Source organism: Peromyscus leucopus, chromosome 14, assembly GCF_004664715.2.
Source record: "Peromyscus leucopus breed LL Stock chromosome 14, UCI_PerLeu_2.1, whole genome shotgun sequence".
NCBI classification, from domain to species: Eukaryota; Metazoa; Chordata; class Mammalia; order Rodentia; family Cricetidae; genus Peromyscus; species Peromyscus leucopus.
In genome coordinates, this window is record NC_051075.1 from 68,246,913 (window position 1) to 68,269,114 (window position 22,202).

The window sequence follows — 22,202 nt, forward strand, 5'->3', positions numbered from 1 at the left end:
GAGAGAGAGAGAACAAATAGTATGAGAGGAAAGGAGTGAAGAGGAAAGGATTTAGCAAATATCTTTCTTTTTTGGAGTGTGTGTGTGTGTGTGTGTGTGTGTGTGTGTGTGTGTGTGTACATATTCCACTGTGTGCAGTTATATAGAGAAAGGCCAGAGATAGACCATAAGAAGTACACTTACTCAGTTGCTCTTCAAGTTCTTTTTGCAACATGGTCTCTCACTGAACCTAGATCTCACCAATTTGGCTGAACTGATGATCCTCTCTGTGCCTCCCTAGTCTGGGATTATAGGTATGCCACTATACCTGGTTATTTTTTAGGTGGGCACAAGGAATAGAACTCAAATTATCAACCATGCGTGGAAAGTACCCTACTGATTGAGCTCTCGCCACAACTCTTTTTAATGTTTTTAATGAAAAATATTAAAATCCCTCTTTGATTCTCTTATTCAGATTTTTCCCTTGAATTCTTAAACTGCTGACTAAATTGAATTCTTAAACTAGGAGTATCTTTATGTTTACAGGGAGAAAGGATTTTCTTTGTACCCATATGTGCACTAAATGGGGACTACAAATTATTATAACAAGATAGACTAACAGGTCAAAGAGCAGAAATTTTTATGGATATTTACATAAAGAAGAATTCACAGAAAATAAAAATAAAGTGATTAAATCTGAGTTTATGCAAAACTTAAACAAAGGAAATGTATCTCTGTTGAAGGGACGGTATTTTGTTAATAGAAGTAACTTGTCCATATGTGAGAAAACTAGTGGAAAATACAGACATATGTAACCACACCACTTGACAGGTGATAATGAGAAAATCAGATGTTAAAGGTTATCTCTGCCTATATATCAAGTTTAAAGTCAGCTGTAGCTACATAAGACCCTTCCCCTACCTCCCATTCTGACTGACTTCATGTTAACATAACACACCAAATTCATTTGAGAAAAAGGACTCTCAATTGAGAAAATGCTTCTATAGGATTGGCCTATAGACAACTCTGTTGAGCAGTTTCTTAATAAATGGTTGATGTTTTAGTACTCAATCCACTGTGAGAAGTGCAAACCCTGGGAAGATGGCATTGAGTCATATAAGAAAACAGGATGAACAAGCCATGAGGAATAAGCTGATAAGAAGCACATTTTCATGGCTTCTGCTTCAGTTTCTGCTTTCAAGTTCCTGCTTGAGTTCCTACCTTATTACCTCTCAGTAATGGACTGTTACCTGGAAATGTAAGATTAAATAAACTCTTTCCTTCCAAAGTTGCTTCTGGACAGTGTTTATCACAGCAAAAGAAACAGTAATTCAGATGCACACCATCCAAAAGGTATTAATATTTCCTCAAGAGGAATAAACATATAAATGAATGAATGAGTGAATGGGGATTATTTTAGTAAAATCTGTTTATGCCAACTTGTCTTTGTGTCTGTGATAGTTGAAATTGATTGATTGTTTAAAATGAGGACATGACTACTCTAAAGTATGGTTGAAGGAAGGTTTTTATTGTAGATATGAAGGAGAGTATAGCCAGAAGCATCTGCAGGAATAAAGAGCAGAAGAGAAAGTAGTAGATTGAACATTGTCAGAAGAATGGAGTAGGCCATTAGGGGGATTAGGAGAGAGCAAGAGAGGAGTACCAAGAGAGGGGGGTAAGAGAGAGGACCAAGAGGGCACATGGCCAAAATATCAGGTTTATAGAGGAAGGAGAAGCTGGGAGAAGGGAAGCCTGTGAGCTGGAGAAATGTAGGGTAGAGAGATATTGTGTAAAGAAGAGTTGAGAGCTGGAGGAGTCAGCATGCTCTTTGGTATGTTGACAGACATCACAGTTAGCCATTTGTTCCCAGTTTCTTTTGGACCAGACAATGATCTTGATAAGATTTGGAATCACAGGAAGGAAGAACCTCTGGGCATGCCTGTAAGGGATTATTATCTAGATAGATTAGGTTAATTGAGGTGGAAAGATCGACCTGAGCTGTGGGTGGTACCATTCCACAGGTTGGGGTCCTATACGGAATAAAAACAAGGAAGTAAACTGAGCACAGGTGTTATATATCTCTGCTTCATGACCATCTGCCTCTTCAAGTTTACTTTTCTACCATCAAATAAACCAATCTGACCAAATAAGCCCTTTCTCCCCTAATCACAGCAACAAGGAAAGTAAGTGCTCCACTGCCTATCCTCTGTGTCCAGGAATGAAAGTCCTCTTATTTCCCACAAGAGGTAATTTATGCCATATTTTTAGGAGGTCAGAGCCTTCATCTCTTGATTCTGTTGCTTTTACCTCAAAATAATCATCATTAAGCCAGAGTTGCATAGTCTATAGTGGCACATTGTGGTCTTCTCCAACATAAACAAATACTTACTAAAATATAGCTGAAATGATATTTTTAGAATTAACCAATACATTAAGAGGATTTATCCTAAGAAAGTAGTACTCACAGAGATAACTATTCTAGGAATCAATGAGGTGATTCATAAAATCCTATGGTGTACCCTGCAACTACTTCATCCTCTCAATACCTTGGGAAGTGAAAGTGAGATTCAAAGACAAGATATGAGTTGTTGTGATGGTTATTCTTGGTTGCCAACTTAACTGCATATGTAATAAACTAAAACACAAGTAGATGGGTACTTCTGTGAAGGATTTTTCTTAAATAAATCATTGGAAGTAACTAGATCCAACTATAATCCAGATTACGTGAGGAGGGAAGATCCACCTTTAATCTGGGCCATACCTCCTGATGGCAGCCTTTGTAAAGGACACAAAAGAAGGAAGTTTTCCTCCTTTCATGCTTGCCCTTGCTGTCACTGTCAACTCTATTCCTTCACTGACATTAGACCCCACTTCTTTAGGATTCTGGTATACACTGAAAACCAGCTGAGACATTCAGACTCATGGAGTGAACAACTACTGGATTCTTAAACTTCCTGTTGGTAGACAGCCTTTGTTAGACTAACTACACCACAGCCTGCATGATATAGATAGATAGATAGATAGATAGATAGATAGATAGATAGATAGATAGATAGATAGATAGATAATAGATAGATAGATAATAGATAGATAGATAATAGATAGATAGATAATAGATAGATAGATAGATATAAAATATCTACATATAAAGTTTGACTCCTCTAGAGATTTTCGTAACAGAAATAGTTCTAGAGCAACTGAAATAGATGGATTCTTTAAGTATCTGGAACAGGCTTTCCAATTTACTGACACCTACAGTTACTGAAGGTTTCCCTAGAAGGTCAGAGAATGCTGAAAGCCCTGGTGTGAATTATTTTACAGACTTATTGAAATTAATGCATTTGATTATACTGCTTTGCTGATTTAACAATGCAAGGAATTTAGTGACTGTATATAAAACTTCTGACAATTTTTGAAAAAAGGGAAAATAATGATGCTGATTAGTTGATTCAAGATCTCTGGATAAATTGACAAAGGAAAAGAATGAGCTTCATGATAAGATAAACCAACTTGGAGCATCTAGGAATGTGTTGAAAGAGCAATGAACTAAATGTAAAATTGACTAACTTCAGACGTGCATTAACAGTTTAAAGATTTCTAAGTTTGCCCTAGAAGAGAATCTTTTCTCCAGCAGTCACAGAGCTCAAGTTACAGAAAATTAAAATGAAGCCTCATCATAAGAGTGACAGGAGTACAACAAAAATTCATGTCCCAGCTGCAGGGGGAGGGGGCAGGATTGGTGATTAATATAGGGGCATTAATTGGTAAAGAATGGGATTCTGTATCTTATGATTGAGATGCATGGGAGGACCCTACTGAGGCTGGGAACTTTGAAGCCTCAGATTCTCAAGGTTTTATCTTCCCCAAGGAAGTAGTCTCTCCACCCTCAGCAGAAGATATATTCCTAGCCTAACTCCTCCAAAATTGCCGTATCCTCCTTTAAATAGCCGTATCCTCTTCTATAATAGTCTGCTAAATCAGCAGTGACTTTCCCTGAAGATTATGCCAGGTAAGACACCAGGGTCCAAGAGTTACCTCTAGACCTAGAGCCAGATTTAAGGCCAAGCAGGCTTCTAGAGGGGAGGTAGAAAGTGTAGTCCATGAGAAGGTGTTCTACACTACTAAAGAATTAAATGAGTTTGCTAATTCATTCAATCAGAAGTCTAGGGAATATGTGTGGGAGTGGATTTTAAGGGTGTAGAATAATGGTGGAAGGAACATAAAACTGGATCAGGTTGAGGTTATCAATATGGGCCCATTGGGTGGAGATTCTAGGTTTAATATAGAAGCTCACACAGTTCAAAAGAAAGGTGTCAAATGTTTTTTTGAATGGTAGGCTGAGGCATTTGTCTACCTGATGGCCTACCTGAAAGGGTTGGGGATGCCTGATAGTGCTTGTCTTAGAGTTAATAAAGGGCTTTTAAGGCTCAGGGAAATTGCAATGTTATAGAGTGGGTATGCTGTGTAAAACTTAATCCTTCACAATTGAAAACCCAGAATGCCCACCAGTGATCTTTTAAGATGTAAAATGGGGAGGGGGCACCAGCACATTTGAAGAGCTTTGTTGACACCCTTTTTCTTGTGCCAGGTCTTTGGGTTAGAAACATTGCCTGCTCAGTTGGATAAATTAAATGCAGTGGGTTTAGTTGGGACTTGAGTAGCAGGGGGACTGTAGTAGCAATGAATTGCCAAAGACAAGGTGATCGTAGTTATCATAATGGACAGCATAGACAAAGCAATAGCCATTATAACCTGACCATAATGGGCAGCACAGGCAGGATGATTTTTATGATGGTATGACTGGTGTGGACCTTTAATACTGGTTAATCAATCATGATATTTCCAGGTATGAAATGGATAAGAGGCCTACTGCAATTTTGTTTGATCTATGTAAGTGGAAACATTCTTAAATGAAAGAAAGGCTACATTTATTGGTGAAATTATTAAGGCCACTCCACGTAGTTAAAAAGGTTTATTTAGCAGCGTAACTTACAAATAAAGGGATAGGTAGGTTGCAGGGTCTAGCAAAGGCATGGTGCAGTCCGGCGGTGTTCTCTGGAGAACTCTGCTCGGTCTACCTCCAGCCTCCAGGATCCAGGAACAAAGAAAGGCAGTGCATCTGGATATCAGGTCTTCAGGGTCCTCTCTCAGCCCCACCTTGTAGGTGTGACAGTTACTGAAGCCTCAATGGATATTGGAACTTCCATATCAAAGCTGGAATGGCTACCCACTACATACATTCTTTCTGGATTGTGGATAACAGAAATCTTCAGCTGGTAACCAAGTTCCAGAGTTGAGCCAGTTTACAGACCCAGAACCCCTTGAATGAAGGGAAGGCCAAGTCCTCCTTAGGAAGGACTTTGCTAAAATACCTGGGAGTTTTTACTATTAGCCTTTCTTCAGTCTTTCCCCAAAGCAACATATGGCCCTTTTCAAGGACAACTGTACACTAGGAAAAAGAGAAAATATCAGACTTTTCAGGGTCTATTGGATACTGGTTCAGAATTGACACTGATTCCCAGTGAGCCCATGAGGCATTGTGGTGCTCCAGTTAAAGAAGGGGTTTAGGAAGGTCAGGTGATTAATGGAGTTTTGACTGAAGACAGGAATACAGTAGGCTCCTGAATCATCCTGTTGTTTTTCTCCACTTCAGAATGTATAATTGGGATAGATACTGAGAAGTTGCCAGAATTCCCACTGGTTCCCTATTTGTGGAATGATAGCTATTATGGTTGTAAAGGCCAAATGGAATCCCCTGGAGTTGCCACTGCCAGGGAAAATAGTGAATCAAAGACAATTATGACAGCCCAGGAGAAATTGTGGAAGTTAGTGCTGGTATCAAAGACTTGAAAGATGCAGGAGTAGTGGTTCCCACTTCATCTCCCTTTTACTCTCCTAACTGGTCAATGCAGAAGACAGATGTATGTTGGAGAATGACAGTTACCTATCAAAAGCTGTCAGTAATGACTCTGATTGCAACCGCTGTATCAGATATTGTATCCTTACTTGAGCAGATTAACACATCTCCTGGTACATGGTATGCATCCATTTATCTAGCAAATGCCCTTTTCATAGTACCTGTCCATAAGGACCACCAGAAGCAATTTGCTTTCAATAAAGGCCAGCAGTATACATTTACAGTTCTGTCTCAAGGACATATTAACTCTCCCATCCTGTGTCATAACTTAGAAGGGAACTAAATCATCTGTCTCTTCCATAAAATATCACATTGGTCCACTATCTTGATGACATTATGCTGATTGGACCAAGTGAGCAGGAGGTAGCAATCATTTTGGACTTGTTGATAACACATATGCATATCAGAGGATGGAAAATAAATCCAAATTCAAGGGCCTTCTACCTCAGTGAAATTTTTAGAAGTGCAGTGGTGTGAGACACACAGAAATATTCCGTCTAAGGTGAGGGATAAGTTATTATACCTGGCCCCTTCAAACACCAAGAATGAAGTGCAAAGTTTAGTGGGCCTCTGGATTCCCATTCCTTGTTTGAATGTGTTACTCTTTCCCATATACCAAATGACTCAGAGAGCAGTTAGCTTTGTGTGGGCCTGAAACAGGAGAGGCTCTTCAACAGGTCAAGGCTGCTTGAAAGGCTGCTCTACCACATGGACAATATGATGCAGCATACCCAATGATACTTGAGGTGTCAGTGGCAGATGGAGATGCTGTTTGGAGCCTTTGGCAGGCCCCTACAGGAGAATCACACAAGGCATCTTTGGGATTTTGGAGCAAGGCTCTACCATCATCTGTAGACAACCATTCTCTCTTTGAGAGACACCTCTTGGCATGCTAATGGACTTTAGTGGAAACTGAACATTTGACAATAGGCCACCAAATTACCACGCAAACTGAGCTGCTCATTATGATCTGAGTGATCCACCAAGCCATAAAGTAAGATATGCACAGGTCAATCTATTAGCAAATGGAAGTGGAATATATATAAGCAAGCCTGAGTAGGTTGTGAATGCACAAGCAAGTTACATGAAGACGTTTCCAAAATTCCTGTGGTTTCTACTTTCATCACATGCTACTTGCTCCTAAGTATGCTCCTACAGCTTTTTTTTTTGTTGTTGTTGTTGTTCTTTTTGTTTTGTTTTGTTTTTTCAAGACAGGGCTTCTCTGTGTAGCTTTGTGCCTTTCCTGGATCTCGCTTTGGAGACCAGGCTGGCCTCAAACTCACAGAGATCCGCCTGCCTCTGCCTCCCCAGTGCTGGGATTAAAGGTGTGCGCCACCACCGCCCGGCTGCTCCTACAGCTTTATGGGGTGTGCCCTGTGATCAGCAGAAAAAGGAAGGGAAGACTAGGGCCTGGTTTACCAATGATTCTGCACATTATGCAGGCACCATCCAGAAATGCACTGCTGCTGCATTACAACCTGTTTTGGGGACATACCTGAATGCACCAGCAAAGGGAAATCTTCCCAGTCGACAGAACTTCATGGAGCACACATGGTCATATATTTTGTTTGGAAGGAGAAATAGCCAGATGTGTGATTGTTCACTGGTTCATGCACCATAGCCAATGGATTGGCTAGATGTCAGGGACTGGAAAGAGTATGGTTGAAATCTTTGTGAGAAAGACATCTGGGGAAGAAGCATGTGGATAGATCTCTCCAAATGAGTGAAGGATGTGAAAATACCTGTATTCCATGTGAACGCCCATCAAAAAGTGACTTTAGAAGGGAGGGGATCAATAATCAAGTAGATAGGACAATCCATTCTATGAACAGTTCACCTCTTTTCCCTTCCATCCTTTTCATTACCCAATGATCACATGAACAAAGTGGCTGTGGTGATAGAGATGGAGGTTATACATGAGTTTGACAACATGGACTGCCACTCACCAAGGCTGACCTGGACACAGCTGCTGCTGAGTACCAGATCTGCCAACAGCAGAGAACAACACAGTGCCCCATATGGCAGCATTCCCCAGGGGGAGCAGCTATTGGCTGGTGGCAGATTGATTACACTGGACAACTTCCTCAAGAGAAAGGACAGAGTTTTGTCTTCCTGGAGTAGGTACTTATTCTAGCTATGCATTTGCCTTTCCTGCATGCAATACTTCTGCCAAAACCACCATCTGTGAACCTATAGAATGCCTTATCCACCATTATGATATTCCACACAGTATTGCTTCTGACCAAGGAACTTACTTCACAGCCAGAGAAGTGTGACAGTGGGTCTATGATCCTGAAATCCACTGGTCTTAAAAGGTTCCTCAGCATCCTGAAGTATCTTGCCTAATAGAATGATGGGATGACCTTTTGGAGACACAGTTATAGCACAGATTAGGTGGCAGTAGCCTGGAGGGCTGGGGCAAGAATCTCCAGAAGGTGATATATGCTTTGAATCAACATCAAATATATGGTATGTGCTCTCCCATAGCCAGGATCCATAATAGATCTAGGGATCAGAGGGTGGAAAAGGGAATAGTGCCATTTATTATCATCCCTAGTATCCCAATAGGAAATATTTTGCTTTCTATTCTAATGACCTTTAATGACCTTAGGTTCTGCTAACCTAGAAGCTTTGGTTCTAGAGGGAGGAGTGCTCCTGCCAGGATGCACAACAAGCATTCCATTGAGCTGGAAGCTCAGGCTATCCCCTGCCACTTTGGGTTGTGATGCCCATAAGCTTACAGACTAAGAAGGTAATAACAGTGTTAGCAAGGTGACTGATGCAAATCAGGGAAAATTGGATTGCTTCTCCATAATGGAGGTAAGAAAAATTATGTCTGGAATGCAGAATATCCTTTAGGGTGTCTCTTGGCACTAACATGTCCTTTGAATAATGTCAAGGGGAAACTGCAACAACCTAATCCAGGCAGGTTGATGATAAAGGACACAGGACCTTCTAGAAGGAGAGTATGGGTCAATCCTCCAGGAAAAGAGCCAAGGTTTAGAGGAAATACAGAAATGGTAGTTGATGAAGATAATTATAAATACCAGCTATGGCCATATGACCAGTTGAAGAAACAAGGATTATAATTGATGTTTTTGGAATTTTCTGTTTTCTTTTGATATTGTGAGTCTTGATAGAATTTGTGATTATAGTGCAATGTATTTTTTAATGTATTTTGGCAGATATTTGTGTTTTCTTTCTTGATTTCCTTAAATATAACACCAATTAAGGAATATTAATGGTTATCACATTAAGTTTTGAGATACTAAAAGAATGTCCCGGGCTGGGCAAATGGCTCAGAGGTTAAGAACACTGGCTGCTCCTCCAGAGGTCCTGAGTTCAATTCCCAGCAACCACATGGTGTCTCACAACCATCTGTAATGAGATCTGGTGCCTTCTTAAGCATGCAGGCATACATGTAGGCAGAATACTTAATAGATAATCAATAAATAAATCTTAAAAAAAAGAATGTCCCTCAAGAGCCATTACCACCTATCCTAATATTTAGAATGTGTTTGCAGTTGTGTGAGGCATTATTACAGTATGTTAGGACTAATTATGACCTGGTTAAATATACAATGTGTTTGTGGTTGTGGGTAGAAAAGTTATATTATGTGAGGCATAATTATGACCTGGTTATTGGTTTTATTTCAAAATTAAGCATGACATAGGAGATATGATTGTTTGTGAAGTTGACAAGGGGTAGACTCATGATGGCTATTCTTGGTTGTCAGCCTCACTACATCTAAAATTAAAACCCAAAGTGCCGGGTATACCTGTGAAGGATTATTCTTAATTAAATCATTTGAAGTAGTAGACTCACCTTTATTGAGAGCCACAACTTCTGATGGCATCCTATATAAAGGACATGAAAGAAGGAAACTTTTGTTCCTCACCTGCTTGCCCTCACAATTGTAGCAAGTGCATTCCTTCCCTGGCATTATAGCCTACTTCTTCAGGATTCTGGCATATACTCAAGACCAGCTGGGACATCCAGCCTGGTGGACTGAACAACTACTGCATTTCTGGACTTTTCATTGGTAGACAGTCATTGTTAGACTAACTGGACTACAGCCATATGCCATTCTAATAAATCCCCCTCATATAATATGTATGTATTTATAACTATACATTATTTTCATTTGGAAACATGGATTTTTGATGGCTAAATATATGTTCAATAGATAGTTAGTTAGTTAGATAGATAGATAGATAGATAGATAGATAGATAGATAGATAGATAGATAGATAGATGATAGATTCATTCTATCAGTTCTAGAGAACCTTGACTAATTCAGCATGGAGGAACCTGGGTTAGAAGATGGAGTAGGTTGTGTTCACAGAATTGAGGTCTGTAAAGTTGCCTGACTATAATTTTTTTCTTTCATGGTAGGTGTTTACATAGGCAAAACCATTTCTGGATTTAGGAAATATAATGAAACCATATGGTATGACCTGACAGATATCATCTATTCACAACTTAAAGATGGTAACTTTTCCGGCTGTCTTTTTTTTTTAATTTTTTTATTTTCTTTTATTTATTTATTTAATACAGAATGCAGTTTATTGGAGGGAGGAGGTCTTAAATACAGGCTTACAGCACAATGGGAGAACCCCAGAGGGCAGAAGATCGCTGCTTACAATCTTGCATCTAAGCTGTTAATGACCATGCAGATACACAGACAAGGAACTTCCCTTAAGCATTCAGGAGGGTGGAACCCTGCAGGAAATTAGCATAGGGAGGATATCAAGGTTATCTTCATCATTTTATTTATTTTGAAACTCATTCAGTATTTCTGAAATGTTCTAAAGATCTCTCTGTTTCTAACCTATGGTATGATTTGATTTCTTTCTTCAGAACACCAAGGGCTTACAATAATAGATATGGTTTTAACAAATCATTTTTTAGTCATCCTCACCTCTTTGGGTCTTTATGTAAGTAGTGATCTTCGTTATCCAGAAACTTCACACATACAGGTATGAAAATTTCTTTGTAATTCATTGATAATTCTTAATATCTTCTGTGGTATAAAAAGAAATATTGTTCAATTTAGTTATGAATAGTATATCTTAGAACTAAAAACTAAAAAGATGCATAGCATGATACCACAACCTTTTCCTTTGCTTCATAGTATTTGAAGTATAAGTTGAAATTGGCATTAGTCTTATTGCGTACATTTACAGTAAATTTTAAACATGTACAATGGGAAAGACATCATCTATCTGTGGAAGAAAAGGAAGAAAAAAAAGATAACATAACTGTAGGACAGAGAGAAGAATACAATGAAGTTCCATCAAGAGACTGGATGAGAAGCTACATTAACATTTGGCCATATACCTGCTGGAATACAAAAGAAAGCAAGGGGTGTTTTTGTGTGAGTGTGTGGTGCAGCCTTAAATAAAAAGGTTTGTTACTGTTGGCTAAATGGTGCACTGCTCCTGGCTGGCTGCTGCCAGAGGCAGCCATACTGGCAGAGGACAGTGCTGATTGGAAGAATCACAGCCATGGTTACTTTTTTAGAGCTTTATTGGCAAGGGGAGAGAGAGGGAGAGACAGGGAGAGAGAGGACAGACTGAAGGAGCTGAAAGGAAAGAGAGAACACACAGAGGGCCCACCTGCTTTTTAGGCTGGGACACCATCACAGGCTGATGACATAATTAAGGACAGACTCCTTACAGTTACACCTTTTGAAAAGCAACTAAATTTTTAACTTTCTTTTTTTTCTTCCTCTTTCCTCCTCTTCTTCCTCCAGCTTTCAAGAGCAGACTTTTGTGGTTTTGAAAGGGTAAGACTTTTGATTTCCTAATATGGTTTAGAAGATACATATTCACTTGGTAACTTTCAAAGCAATAATTCACAATCTAGATATTTCTTGCTACCATAAAATTGTTTTCAGTTTATACTAAAAACATACTTCCATAACTATCAGACCCTGGTCATCTCAGCGGGCATCTTTACTCTAATGGGTTCTCTCTTGGCTTGTGGAGATTGCTCAGGCCATGCTCTACACAAAGATGACCAGAAGGAGAGGGTGAGGCCTGAATCTGGCAAAAGTTTTACTTCCCAATCCACCTGCCCTGACTCTACCCAGAAAAAGGAGCCCTGCCATTTTGGACAAAAACTGCCATGGGATCTAACCACAACTCTATTTCTGTCTTTTGGGGGCACTCTTTCCTCTATTAGTTTGCTTCTCTGTTACAAAATCAGTCTGCCATATGAGGCCATTCTCAAAACATAAGCATGCATTGTCAGTTTTGAAACTGCAAGGAAAATTAAAAATATTCATTCTCAGGCCTTGGGATGTCCCCTTCCATTCTGTCCTGTGTTGTGCACAGTCACTACAAGAAAGAAACCAAACTTACTTCTCAGGAACCAAATAGAACTAACTGTGATATCTAAGTATTAGTGGGAGGAAAAGTGAAATAGAGAACTGGGAAATCAGTAGAGAAAACAAATAAACGATGAAAAGAACAAATGGAAATAGTTTATGTCTTATCTCAAATTTGCATGCTGATTCAGCCAACTGCCAATCAAAAATGTTAGTGTGCTAGTGATGTAGCTAAATGGTAGAGACTTTGTCTTGCATGCTCAGGCTCTGGGTTCAATTATCAACAACACCAATGAATTCAGTGTATACAAACATTGACTTGTGGTTTTACTGAAATAGAATGTGGAAATTATTTCCCCAAACTCAGGTCACTCTGTTTAAACAGTAGAATATGAACTACAATAATGAGATCATGGCTCATGGCAACACAGGGCAGCAAAGAAAAGTCAAGTAGAGGATCCTGCAGAGAGAACTCACCATCAGACCTCCAGAAACTATCAAATGGTTTTTCTTATCAATGGGTTGGGTGGGAATGACTTTGAGAGACAAGAGAGAAGACTACTACAAAGGAGAGCTGAGTTTTTTTTGGAGCCTCATGTGACAGGCTGAAGGACACCTTCAGGGAAAGAAGGCTTTCCATGGTGAAATTCCAATGTGTGGATACAGCCACTCAAAGGAGTAGAGATCACTGCCTTCTCATATTCAGGCATTGCCAGAGTTTGATGTATTCGGAAAAGCACTCTTGAGTTCTCCCTTCAAAACTATGTCTGAGCTCATCTGGGGTTCCAGCAGAACACAGTCACTAAAATCAAGGATGTTTGAGAATGGTAGTGGTGAAGCAGAGCAACAAAATTTAGTTAACAAAATCATGATCATACACAGAATAACTACTATGCTCATTGTTACTGACTCTGTGATATTAAAATAAATAAAAACAGGGTTACTACCATGCTCATTGTTATTGACTCTGAGATGTTAAAAGAAAAAAGGAAGCATGACATGGTGGTACATGTCTTTAATCCCAGTACTTGGGAAGCAGAGGCAGGCAAGATCTCTGTGAGTTCAAAGCCAGCCTGGTCTCATCTACATGATGAGTTCCAGGACAGTCAGGACTGAAACACTGTCTCAAAACAAACAAAAAAGAAGAAGCAGAAGAGAGAAAAAGAAAGGAGGAACAGAAAAGAAAGGCAAACAACATGCATTAGGAGTTTTTGTAGCACAAAAACACATTCTGGGACTAAATTCCACAATTGTAGTTAAAAGTAAAATAAAGTGATGGATAACATAGCCGTTGAGTAGATTCAGACTAGTGCCACAGAAGGTGAAGATGAAGAAACATCTCCATATTTGGGGGAAGTTGCTAGAAATTTCAGAGCAGTGATGATCCTTCAAGAAGAGGTCCAGAAGTTCTACAAGATGAGTGATACAGTTCTCAGAAGGGAGACCAGGTCCCTCACACCTGAGAACATCATAAAACCTTTGCTTGCCTGTTTCTGATTTGAATATGATTGGAAGTTCTTTCTCCCTGCGTGTTGGTTCTTTTATGTTCAAGTAGAAGACAACGTGTTTTTCTCCTCGCCCTGCCCCAAAACCCATCCGCCCAAGACCCCCGGCCACTTCCTGAGACTTAGAGACCGGCCCCCAGCTCCCATTCTGCCCTGGATTTCCTGTCTGGACAAGAGCTCCCATCCTGCCCCGGACGTCCAGTCTGGACAAGAGCTCCCATCCTGCTCTGGACTTCCCATTTGGACAAGAGAGCTCCCATCTGGACAAGAGAGAGACTTACTGAATCTGTCAGCTCTGTCTGAACCAAGTGCGCTGATAAGACCAAGAACGAACTACAAGGAGATGGGCAGATATCAAGGCAGAAGTACATACAACAAAATGAAGAGCAATACAGCATCACCAGAACCTAGCCCTCCTCCAACAGTAGACATGAACATCAAAAATTGGAAGAAGCAGAAGAAAACAGCCTTATGAATAACATCATGAAGAAGGTAGAGGCTTATATAGAGGATAAGACAAAATAAAAATTGGGAAGAATGCTATAAAAAAAACTAGAGGAAAGAACAAATAAAGTAGAAGAAAACAATAAAGTCCTAGAAGAAAACAATAAATCACTGAAAGAAAACCATGAAAAAGCAATGAAGGAAACAGTCCAAGACCTGAAAAGGGAAATAGAAAAAATGAAGAAGACACAAACAGAGGGAATGCTGGAAATAGAAAATCTGAGTAAATGATCGGGAAATTCAAATGCAAGTATAACCAACAGAATGCAAGAGATGGAAGAGAGGATCTCTGGCATTGAAGATGCGGTAGAAGAAATAGATTCATCAGTCAAAGAAAACACTAAAGCCAACAAAGTCATGAACCAAAATGTCCAAGAAATTTGGGACACCATGAAAAGACCAAACCTACAAATAATAGGGATAGAAGAAGGAGAAGAATACCAACTCAAAGGCACAGAAAATATATTCAACAAGATCATAGAAGAAAACTTTCCCAGCTTAAAGAAGGAAATGCCTATGAAGATACAAGAAGCATAAAGAACACCAAACAGGCTAGACGCCCCCCCCAAAAAAAGTCCCCTAGCCACATAATAATTAAACAACTGAACGTACAGAATAAGAAAAAATAAGAGCAGCAAAGGAAAAAGGCCAAGTGACTTATAAAGGCAAACCCATCAGAATAACACCCGATTTCTCAATGGAGACTTTGAAAGCCAGAAGGACCTGGACAGATGTAATGCAGACACCAAGAGACCATGGATGCCAGCCCAGACTAATATACCAATCAAAACTTTCAATCATCATAGACGGAGTGAACAAGACATTCCAAGACAAAGCCAAATTTAAACAATACTTATCCACAAACCCAGCCCTACAGAAAGCACTAGAAGGAAAATCCCAACCTAAGGAAGTCAGATACACCCTCAAAAACACAGGCAATAGAAAAAGCCACAGCAGTAAACCCCAAAGAAGAGAAGTACAGACACACTACCACCAAAAAATAACAGGAATGAACAATCACTGGTCATAAATATCCCTTAATATCAATGGATTTAATTCACCTATAAAAAGACATAGGCGGTGAGAGATGGTACAGTTAAGAACATGACTGCTCTCCAGATCCTGAGCAATCCACAACCACATCTACAACCATCGTAATAGATCTGGCCCCTTCTGCTGAAGAATAATCACAGAAATATAAAAAAAAAAAAAAAAAAAAAAAATAAATAAATAAATAAATAAATAAAAAATAAAAAGACATAGGCTTACAGAATGGATACAAAAGTAGGACCCATCTTTCTGCTGCATACAAGAAACACATCTCAAATTCAAAGACAGACACTACCTAAGAATAAAAGGCTGGGAAAAGACTTTCCAATCAAACATCCTTAAGAAACAAGTGGGTGTAGCCATCCTGATATCCAGCAAAATAGACTTCAAACTAAAATCAATCAAAAGAGATCAAGAAGGGTATTACATACTCATCACAGGAAAGATCCACCAAGATGAAGTTTCAATTCTGAACATTTATGCCCCAAATACAAGGGTACTCACATATGTAAAAGAAACATTACTAAAGCTTAAACCACATATAAAACCCCACACATTAATAGTGGGAGACCTCAACACCCCCACTTTCACCACTGGACAGATCTCCCAAATCGAAACTTAACAGAGAAATAAAGGACTTAACTGATGTCATGACTCAAATGGACCTAATATATATCTACACAACATTCCATCCTAACAAACAAGAATATACCTTCTTCTCAGCACCTCATGGAACCTTTTCTAAAATCAACCACATTCTTGGCCACAAAGCAAATCTCAACAGATACAAAACAATTGGAATAACCTCCTGTGTTCTATCAGACAACCATGATTTAAAGTAAGATTTCAACAACAACAAAAACTACAGAAAACCTACAATCTCATGGAAACTGAATAATGCTCAACTGAATCACCAATGGGTTAAGAAGAAATAAAGAAAGAAATTAAAGACTTCCTAGAGATCAATGAAAATGAAGACACCACATACCCAAACTTATGGAACATGATGAAAGCAGTGCTAAGAGGGAAATTCATAGCACTAAATGCCCACATAAAGAATTGGAGAAGTTTCACACTAGTGACATGACAGCACACCTGAAAGCTCTAGAAAAAGAAGAACCAAAGTCTCCAAGGAAGAATGGATGCCAGGAAATTATCAAAGTGAGAAGTGAAATCAATAAAATAGAAACAAAGAGAACAATACAAAAAATTAATGAAACAAAGAGTTGGTTCTTTGAGAAAATCAACAAGATAGACAAGCCCTTATCCAAATTAACCAAAAGACACAGAGCGAGAATCCAAAATCAACAAAATCAGAAATGAAAAGGGGGACATAACAACAGACATTGAGGAAATCCAGAGTATCATCAGGTCATATTTCAAAAACCTCTACTCCACAAAACTGGAAAATCTAAAAGAAATGGATAATTTTCTGGATAGGTACCACATATCTAAGTTAAATCAAGACCAGATAAACTATTTAAATAGTCCAATAACCCCTAAGGAAATAGAAACAGTCATTAAAAGTCTCCCAACAAAAAAAAAAAAAAAACAGGACCAGATGGTTTCAGCGCAGAATTCTACCAGATCTTCAAAGAAGAGTTAACACCAATACTCTCTAAATTGTTTCACACAATAGAAACAGAAGGAACATTACCAAACTCCTTCTATGAGGCTACAATTACCTTGATTTCTAAACCAAACAAGGATACAACAAAGAAAGAGAACTACAGACCGATCTCCCTCATGAACATTGATGCAAAAATACTCAATAAAATACTGGCAAACAGACTCCAAGAACACATCAAAACAATTATCCACCATGATCAAGTAGGCTTCATCCTAGGGATGCAAAGGTGGTTCAACATACGAAAGTCCGTCAATGTAATACACCATGTAAACAAACTCAAAGAAAAAAACCACATGATCATCTCACTAGATGCAGAAAAGTCATTTGACAAAATCCAACACCACTTCTTAATAAAAGTCTTGGAAACATCAGGAATACAGGGAACATACCTAACCATAATAAAGGCAATTTACAGCAAGCCAACAGCCAACATCAAATTAAATAGAGAGAAACTCAAAGCAATTCCACTAAAATCAGGAACGAGGCAAGGCTGTCTGCTCTCCCCATACTTATTCAATATAGTACTTGAAGTTGTAGCCAGAGCAATAAGACAACATAAGGAGATTAAGGGGATACAAATTGGAAAGGAAGAAGTCAAGCTTTTCCTATTTGCAGATGACATGATACTATACTTGAGGGACCCCAAAGATTCCACCAAGGAACTGATACAGCTTATAAACACCTTCAGCAACATAGCAGGATACAAGATCAACTCAAAAAAATCAGTAGCCCTCCTATATACAATTGACAAAGAAGCTGAGAAGGAAATCAGAGATACATCACCCTTTACAATATTCACAAAAGACATAAAATACCTTGGGGTAACACTAACCAAGCAAGTGAAGGACCTATATGACAAGAACTTTAAGTCCCTGAAAAAAGAAGTTGAAGAAGATGTCAGAAAATGGAAAGATCTCCCATGCTCATGGATAGGCCGGACTAACATAGTAAAAATGGCAATTTTATCAAAAGCAATCATCAGATTCAATGCAATTCCCATCAAAATACCAACACAATTCTTCACAGACCTGTAAAGAATAATACTCAACTTCATATGGAAAAACAAAAAACCCAGGATAGCCAAAAGAATCCTGTACAACAAAACAACCTCTGAAGGCATCATGATCCCTGACTTCAAGCTCTACTATAGAGCTACATTAATAAAAACAGCTTGGTACTGTCATAAAAACTGACATGTGGACCAATGGAATCAAATTGAAGACCCTGACATTAATCCTCACACCTATGAACATATAATTTTTGAAAAAGAAGCCAAAAGTGTACAATGGAAAAAAGAAAGCATCTGCAACAAATGGCGCTGGCATAATTGGATATCAGCATGTAGAAGGCTGCAAATAGATCCATATCTGTCACCGTGCACAAAACTTAAGTCTAAGTGGATCAAGGACCTCAACATAAAGCCAGCTACTCTGAACCTGCTAGAAGAGAAAGTAGGAAGTAGTCTTGAACACATTGGCACATTCAATTTGTTTATATGGTGACAGATTGACAGATTTTTGTATGATGAATGAAACTTTCATCTCTGGGATAAAGCCTACTTGATCATGGTGGATAAATTTTTTATGTGTTCTTGGAGTTTGTTTGCCAATATTTTATTGAGTATTTTTGCATCAATGTTCATGAGGAAGATTGGTCTATAATTCTCTTTCTTTGTTGCATCTTTGTTTGGCTTGGGAATCAGAGTAACTGTAGCCTCATAGAAGGAGTTTGATAATGTTCCTTCTGTTTCTATTGTGTCGAAGAATTTGAAGAGTTTGGTATTAACTATTCTTTGAAAATCTAGTAGAATTCTGTTTTGAAACCATTTGGTCCTGGGCTTTTTTTGGTTGGGAGACTTTTAATGACTGATTCTATTTCCTTGGGCTTATTGGTCTATTTAAATAGTTTATCTGGTCTTGAGTTTACTTAGGTATGTGGTAGCTATCCAGAAAAATTATTCATTTCTTTTAGATTTTCCAATTTTTTTTTGAGTACAGGTGTTTGAAGTATGACCTGGTGATTCTCTGGATTTCCTCCATGTCATTTGTTATGTCTCCCTTTTCACTTCTGATTTTGTTAATTTGGATGCTCTCTCTGCCTTTTGGCTAGTCTGGATAAGGGCTTGTCTATCTTGTTGATTTTCTCAAAGAACCAACTCTTTGTTTCATCAGTTCTTTGTATTGTTCTCTTTATTTCTATTTTAATGATTTCAGCTCTCAATTTGATTATTTCCTGGCCTTTATTCTACCTGGGTGACTTTGCTTCTTCTTCTTCTAGAGCTTTCAGATGTGCTGTTAAGTCACTAGTGTGAGATTTCTCCAACTTCTTTATGTGGGCATTTAGTGTTATGACTTTTCCTCTTAGCACTGCTTTCATAGTGTCCTATAAGTTCAGGTATGTAGTACATTCTTTTTCATTGATCTCTAGGAAGTCTTTAATTTCTTTCTTTATTTCTTCCTTGACCTATTGGTGATTCAGCTGAGCATTATTCAGTATCTATGAGATTGTAGGATTTCTGTAATTTTTGTTGTTGTTGAAATCTTACTTTAAATCATGGTTGTCTAATGGAGGTTATTCCATTTTTTTTTTGTATCTGTTGAGATTTGCTTTGTGATCGAGTATGTGGTTGATTTTAGAGAAGATTCCATGAGGTGATGAGAAGAAGGTACATTCTTTTTTTTAAGGTTGGAATGTTCTGTAGATATCAATTAAGTCCATTTCAGTCATAACATTAAGCTCCTTATTTCTCTGTTATGTTTCGATCTAGCAGATCTGTCCAGTGGTGAGAGTAGAGTATTGAAGTCTCCCACTATTAATGTGTGGAGTTTTATGTGTGATTTAAGCTTTAGTAATGTTTCTTTTACATATGTGCCTGCCTTTGGGGCATAAATGTTCAGAATTCAAATTTCATCTTGTTGGATCTTTCCTGTGATGAGTAGTATATAATGTCCTTCTCAACCTCTTTTGATTGATTTTACTTTGAAGTCTGTTTTGTTGGATATTAGGATAGCTACACCAGCTTGCTTCTTAATACCATTTGATTGGAAAGTCATTTCCAAGCCTTTTACTTGAGGTAGTGTCTATCTTTGAATTTGAGTTGTGTTTCTTGTGTGCAGCAGAAGGATGGGACCTGATTTCATATCCATTCTGTTATCATGTGTCTTTTTATAGGTGAATTAATTCCATTGATATTAAGGGATATTAATGACCAGTGATTGTTACTTCCTGGCATCTTTTGGGGTGTGTGTGTGTGTGTGTGTGTGTGTGTGTGTGTGTGTTTCTTTTCTTTGGAATTTACTGCTGTGGGGTTATCTATTGCCTGTGTTTTCATGGGTGTATCTGAATTCCTCAGGGTGGAATTTTCATTCTAGTGCTTTCTATAGGGCTGATTTGTGGACAGGTATTGTTTAAATCTGGTTCTGTCTTGGAATGTCTTGTTCATTCTGTCTAAGATGACTGAAAGTTTTGCTGAGTGTATTAGTCTATGCTGGCATCCATGGTCTCTTAGTGCCTGTATTATATCTGTCCAGGTCCTCCTGGCTTTCACAGTATCCATTGAGAAGTTGGGTGTTATTCTGATGGGGCTGCCTTTTTAAGTCAGATGGCCTTTTTCCTTTGCTGCTCTTAATATTATTTCTTTATCCTGTATGTTTAGTTATTTAATTATTATGTGTCAAGGGGACTTTTTTGGGGGGATCTAGTCTGTTTGGTGTTCTATAGGCTTCTTATATCTTCATAGGTATTTCCATCTTCATAGGTATTTCCACCAGAAAAAGTTGGGAAAGTTTTCTCTGTAATTTTTTTGAATATACTTTCTGTGCCTTTGAGTTAGTCTTCTTTTCCTTCTTCTAATCCTATTACTTTTAGGTTTGGCCTTTTCACAGTGTCCCAGATTTCCTGGACATTTTGTGTTATTATTTTTTTGGCTTTGGGTATTTTCTTTGACTGTTGAATCTGTTTCCTGTATTGTATCCTCTACACCAGAAATTCTCTCTTTCATCTCTTGTATGCTGTTGGTTATGCTTGCCATCTGTGTTTCCTGTTCATTTACTCAGATTTTCTATTTCCAGCATTCCTTCTGTTTGTGTCTTCTTCATTGTTTCTGTTTCACTTTTCAGGTCTTTAATTGTTTTCCTCATATGATTAGTTTCTTTTTCATGGTTTTCTTGGCTTTTTTAAAGGGATTTATTGATTTCTTCCAATTTTTTGTTTGCCTTTTCCTCAATTTCTTTATTGATTTCTTCTAATTTTTTGTTTGCCTTTTCCTCAATTTCTTTATTGATTTCTTCTAACTTTTTGTTTGCATTTTCCTCAATTTCTTTAAGAGAATTTTTCATTTTTTTCTTGAAAGGCCTCTACCATCTTCATGACGCTATTTTTGTGGTTGCTTTCTTCTGCTTCTTCTACATTGTGATGTTCAGGTCTTGCTGTTGGAGGAGGGCTAGGTTCTGGTGATGCTGTATTGCTGTTTATGTTGCATGTATTTTTGCATTGACATCTACCCCTCTCTTCCTTTAATAGGTATAAGAGGTGCTTGTGTCTGAACAAGTTGCTATTGGTCCACTCTGTTATTGTGTGTCTGTGTCTCAGGGGCACCTCTGGGTCCAATCTTACTTAGCTCTTGGTCTAATTGGAGCTGGCAGATTCTGTGTTTCGGGGAGCTGCTCATAACTCAACCCAAGTTAGTCGATACTGTGACTCATGGAGCCATTCTTGGTCTTATTGGGGCTCTTGGTCCATTCAGAGATGACAGATTCTGTGTCTCAGGAAGCCTCTCTTGGTCCAATGAGAGCTGGCAGATTCTGTCTCTCAGAAACCACTCTTGGTCTAATGAGGTCTGGTGGATTCCCTGTCTCAGGAAGTTACTCTGGTTCTAATGTTAGCTGGTGGTATGGTTTCCCTACCTCAGGAAGTTACTGGGGTCACAGGCTGTTGGGTTTTTCAGCAGGGTGTGGAACTTTTAGATTGCAGGGTCCTATGGGGGGGTTGTGGGGTGTGGTCTTCCCACAGGAGTTTACCCTGCTGGCCAGCAACTAGGGCAGAGTTGGGTAGGGATTCCTGGGGAGCTGACTATGTCCCAGGGCCTGGGTCCTAGGGGCAGGACTCTCTGGGTTTGAGAAGAGTCACTCACCTCTTGGTCCAATGAGAGCTGGCGGTTTGGTTTCCATGTGTCAGAATATTCCAGGATTCACAGGCAGATGGGTATTAGGGCAGGGTGTCTAGACTGCAGGGTTGGTTCGATGTGGGGTTTTGGTGGGGAGGCTTCCCGCAGGAGTTTACCCTGC

General features: G+C 38.9%; 1 protein-coding gene across 1 annotated transcript in view; it reads left to right on the forward strand.

The window, feature by feature from the left end:
- The window catches only part of LOC114688245 (cation channel sperm-associated protein subunit beta-like), a 72,031-nt gene that overhangs the window by 42,306 nt on the left and 7,523 nt on the right, over nt 1-22,202 (forward strand). Inside the window, exons 8-10 of the mRNA XM_037211000.1 lie at nt 10,293-10,388; nt 10,758-10,876; nt 11,653-11,685. Of these exons, the coding sequence (XP_037066895.1) occupies nt 10,293-10,388; nt 10,758-10,876; nt 11,653-11,685 (248 nt within the window). The remainder of the gene's footprint in view (nt 1-10,292; nt 10,389-10,757; nt 10,877-11,652; nt 11,686-22,202) is intronic.